This window comes from Nicotiana tabacum, chromosome 22, assembly GCF_000715075.1.
Source record: "Nicotiana tabacum cultivar K326 chromosome 22, ASM71507v2, whole genome shotgun sequence".
Taxonomy (NCBI): domain Eukaryota; kingdom Viridiplantae; phylum Streptophyta; class Magnoliopsida; order Solanales; family Solanaceae; genus Nicotiana; species Nicotiana tabacum.
This window is the reverse complement of record NC_134101.1, coordinates 127,413,048-127,417,864: the sequence shown is the minus strand read 5'-3', so window position 1 is coordinate 127,417,864 and position 4,817 is coordinate 127,413,048. Positions and strand designations below refer to the sequence as shown.

At 39.9% G+C, this 4,817-nt stretch overlaps 1 protein-coding gene across 1 annotated transcript; it reads left to right on the top strand.

Moving 5' to 3' along the window:
• The first annotated feature begins 687 nt into the window (after positions 1-687).
• Positions 688-4,104, top strand: LOC107827141 (L-cysteine desulfhydrase-like). The gene is made up of 2 exons (XM_016654214.2): positions 688-2,285; positions 3,953-4,104. The coding sequence occupies exon 1, from the start codon at positions 924-926 to the stop codon at positions 2,280-2,282; it is 1,359 nt and encodes a 452-aa protein (XP_016509700.1). The 5' UTR covers positions 688-923; the 3' UTR covers positions 2,283-2,285; positions 3,953-4,104.
• Positions 4,105-4,817: the final 713 nt, after the last annotated feature.

Here is a 4,817-nt window from a genome sequence, read left to right as displayed (position 1 = left end):
TTTCTTAGTTCTCAAAAAGGCAGATCCCATTATTGTTCATTGTCTCCTCCTATTTATAAGGGACATTCCCCAAAAAACACTAAAAAGTACAACGCAGAGAATATACAAAGGAATATTCTCTCTGCTTCTCTCTAAGTTCAAGTTAATGTTATTATTTCATCTCAGCTGCCCGCTTTTGGTCATTGGCCTTTATCACAACGACCGTCGGTCGCTATGTCGTGGTCGACCCCGTCCTATGTCTTGCTTATCCGTTACCGTGGTTGCCAAATTTTGACCTATACAAGTTCAACTTTTAAATTTTTTAGTATTAAACTAATTGTACTATTAAGATTATGGATTCAAACCTAACATTTGTTGAGATTTTAGTAGGTTTTTACATATAAATTTATACTCCGTATAATTATAAGTTTAGTTGAATCCGTTACCGAAAAGCTACATCTGCCCTCGCTTGTATGCAATGCTAGTTCTAATTTATTATCTTTCTTTTTTTGGGTAAATATGACTACACACTCAAACTCTAAATATAGAAAAAGCATGAAATAAGGGAAGGCAAAAGTCACCTAAACAAGATCGATGGAAGATATACCTAAATTGCGTCTATGTTTATTGCCCCTTTTGAACGGGCTCATCACATATTTGCCTCTTTCCAATTTAGTTGAAATTAAGTCTAAAATGCGATGCAGATATTGGTAAAAACGAAAAACAAGAAAAAGTAAAAATTGCTGAATTGTTGTTTTCGTTTCTCTTGGAAAAATTGCGGCATTACTGTGTTGCCAAAAGGCGACGTCTCTATCCTCTAAAATAAGAGAACATTTTGAAATGTAGCAGTGAGGTACCTCCATATCCTATCGCTCGTCTCTTTCGGGAGCCAAAACCCTAACCCTAACCCTCATTCTCAACCCCAAACCTGTTGATTGATCCTAATGGAACCGACTAACGACGATGACCACAGAGCTAACGGCTCCGATCACAACCATTTAGCCAAGAGATCCAAGCTTTCCAGCTCCGCTCTCGTTACGGACTCCGAAATACGAGCAGAGTTCGCCCACCACCAATCGGGAATAGCTCGTATCAACAACGGCAGCTTCGGTAGCTGTCCGTCGTCCATCATTGCAGCTCAAAAGCGTTGGCAGCTCCATTTTCTCCAGCAACCCGACGACTTCTTCTTCAATCATTTACAAAAGCGAATTCTTCACTCCCGGACGATTATCAAGGACCTTATAAATGCTGAACACGTGGATGAGGTGTCTCTTGTTGATAACGCCACAACTGCCGCCGCTATCGTCCTTCAACACGTCGGCTGGGCCTTCGCTGAAGGCCGTTTCCAGAAAGGAGACGCCGTCGTCATGCTCCATTGCGCTTTTCAGGCCGTTAAGAAATCAATTGAGGCTTACGTCACCCGTGCTGGTGGTTCTGTGATCGTTGTTCATTTGCCGTTTCCTCTTCGTTCGGAAGAAGAGATTGTTGCCGAGTTTCGAAAAGCATTGGCCAAGGGAAAAGCCAATGGGAAAAAGGTTCGATTGGCCATCATTGATCACATTACATCAATGCCGTGTGTTGTTGTTCCTGTGCGTGATTTGGTTAAGATTTGTAGGGAAGAAGGCGTAGAGCGGGTGTTTGTCGATGCTGCCCACGCCATTGGCAATGTTCACGTGGATGTTGAAGAAATTGGGGCTGATTTTTATGTAAGCAACTTGCACAAGTGGTTCTTTTGCCCTCCATCAGTTGCCTTTTTGTACTGTCGTAAATCGCCTGTATCCCCTGATCTACATCATCCTGTGGTGTCACATGAATATGGTAATGGACTAGCCATTGAAAGTGCATGGATAGGGACGCGAGACTACAGCTCGCAGCTAGTTATACCTGAGGTGTTAGAATTTATAAATAGGTTTGAGGGTGGGATTGAGGGAATTAGGATGAGGAATCATAATGCTGTGGTTGAAATGGGGCAAATGTTGGCCACTGCGTGGGGAACAGCGCTTGGTTGCCCTCCTGACATGTGTCCAAGTATGGCAATGGTTGGTTTGCCTGCTAGCCTTAGGATTCTCAGTGATAATGATGCTTTAAATTTGAGAACTCGTCTGCGCGGCCATTTTGGGATAGAAGTCCCAATTCACTACCAGGAAATAAAAGACTTCCAGGATGGTGATGGCTGTGTTACAGGATATGTACGGATTTCTCATCAGGTTTACAATACAGTTGATGACTATCTAAAGTTGAAGGATGCTATTCTTCAGCTTGTGCACGAAGGAGTTACTTGTAAGATGCTTAGCCCAGAATAAGAGGTATCATTGTGCTTGTACAATTTTTTTCTTCAGCACATGATCGTTAATTTAAATGCAGTCAGATATCTATATCTCTTACTTCATCAAAAAAAAAAAAGGCACAGTCAGATATCTCACAAGTTTATTGTGCTGTACTTCAGTTTATTTCCATGTGCATTGTGTCATATCTTTTCTACTCACTTAAATAAGGCAGTGTTTATAATGATGGAGCTATTTGGTGATAAGCAAATGAAGACAGCTTCTTGTTTCTATATTTCAATGATATCTTGCATGGAGATTTGACTGGAAATGTAAACAAAATAGGCTGTTGTCTCCTTAGTGCTTGCTTTTTTAAAGTACCACATTGGTTGTGAGGAATGGGCTGTTGTGTCCGTTTATTTGATCAAGTGTAGTTTTCTTGAGATCGAGCAGACTCCGGTATACAAGAGGTATACCAAAAAATAGAGAATCTACATGGATGTGTGATTCTTTACAAAAACACCCAATCTTCTGTATCAATAGGGTTAGCATGGGTGCACCAAAAAGACTTGGAAGCAGGAGGCTATTCTTACAGCTACAAAAACCAAGCTCTTTCCTGTCAAAAGCTCTTCTATTCCTCCATATATTATCTGTATTAGTGCTAATGAAGTAATATCATATGCTCCTCATCTTTTCTTCCGTCCTCTAAAGATCCAACTACATATTGCATCCTTCAGATCTCCATAGTACGTGGACTGGTCCATTGTATCACAAACAAGCTTAAAAATTCCCACCACAGGAGCAATGCTATTGAGCAATGTAGTAAGAGATGATCCACGTCCTCTCCCGAGTGTTTACACATAAATGAGCTGTTGTCTCCTTACATAGAAATGGACAATCATCATCTCATGAGCTAGCTTTTGAGGTTGAATTAGGTCTTTGGCATGGTATCAGAGTAGGCGGAATTCCTATTATTGATTTATCCCATGCTGAGCCTCATGTCATATAGTCCATGCTTTAGATGTTAAGCGCTGGGTGTATGGGTATCAGTGTTGTCAAAGGCGCGCTTAAGCCCTAAAGCGATGCTCAAAACACGTTGAGCGCTTCGCCTCGCTTTGTGGGCGCTTTAGTGTTGCATCAAAGCTCTAAGACATACTTTTTCTTGCCAACGAGTGTAATCCTGAAAAGGCGAGCTTAAACAATTGATATTTCACTTTATTGTGAATTTTTTCAATTTCTTTGTCCATATATTTGTTATTCATGCTTATCATGATTGGTCTTGGACTACATGCATATTTTTACTTTTTCTTCCGATGCGCCTTTTTTCATTAAAGCGCACGCTTTATTTGCGCTTTGCACTTAAAGCCCCAACGGGCCTTAGAGCTTTTTTGCGCATTTCGCCTTTGATAACACCGATGGGTATTAGAATGTCACACATTGTTTGAGAGAATGGCTTGTTAACCCTGTTGGCAACATCTTCATTAGATAAAACAAGAAGATACTTTCTGAACAAAGTGTTTCCATGCACAATTCAAATTAAAGAAGAGGATGAAATCTTTAGTTCATATAGCCAGGCATTGAAGCATCTTTGTTTCATGTTTATTTTCAGTTGTATAACCTGCTTTTAGTTTATTAGATATTTGGTCAGTTTCTACAGTGAAAGCTAAGGAGGTAATCTTGTTTATTCTTCTTTGTTTTCTATTTTGCAGGAATTCTGCAGAGAGTTCCTTGATAGGTTGTTTCTCTAGTTTGGTTCAAGTTTTGTTCTCTGGAAAAACAAATTGTAGACGTTTTCCTGTTATCGAGAATAATCCTTGTACGAGAAGAATTGTAAGCTAATAAATGCCTATTATTGTTTTCAGTTTGGAGTTAGAATTATGATTGTATTTCTCTGTTACCCTGAAGACTTTATCGCTTCTTTTTGGTGCCTAGATTTCCTAGATGCTTTCTTCTCTCCCAATTAGTCACTATCCATGGGGCTCTAAACCTAGGCTGCTCGGACTCTTCACTTTCGGTGCCACACCCGTATTGGCATGACGTGAGTGTGGGTGTGGGATCCGTATCGGATCTGGTCATCCTATTTTGGGTACTTTGACCAAAATCGCCTGAGAAATTCGGGATAGATACAATAGTTTCTGAAATCAAAACAAAAGTTAGGGTGAAATAAAATAAATGGAATACCTTGTATATAGAAATATCTATGTTAGTCCTTTTCCTTTTATCTCCTTCTCAGATTCTCCTTTTGATCAATATCTTCTCCTTCTCAGACTATCTCGTACGTTTTTCAATGTCTTAGAAAGACATATTTTTATAACTCTAATTTTAGATATTTGAATTATTTTTAGCCGAATCCATGCACGATATCCGTACCTAGATCCATATCCTCGATTCTTAAAATTTAGGTCATGAAGGATCCGACCTCTAGATCTGCACCTGTATCGGACACCTATACCGAGTCCGAGCAACTTAGCTCTAAACTCCCTTCCTTTAGGTCCATCAACTTTAAATCATTTTCATCCTTTAATCAGCCCCTAACTGGCAATTCTTCCACCTGAAGATTTTTGCCTCTCTTGT

What these genes read in the sequence shown, in the direction of transcription:
- LOC107827141 (XM_016654214.2), top strand. Translation starts at nt 924, where the DNA reads ATGGAACCGACTAACGACGATGACCACAGAGCTAACGGCTCCGATCAC.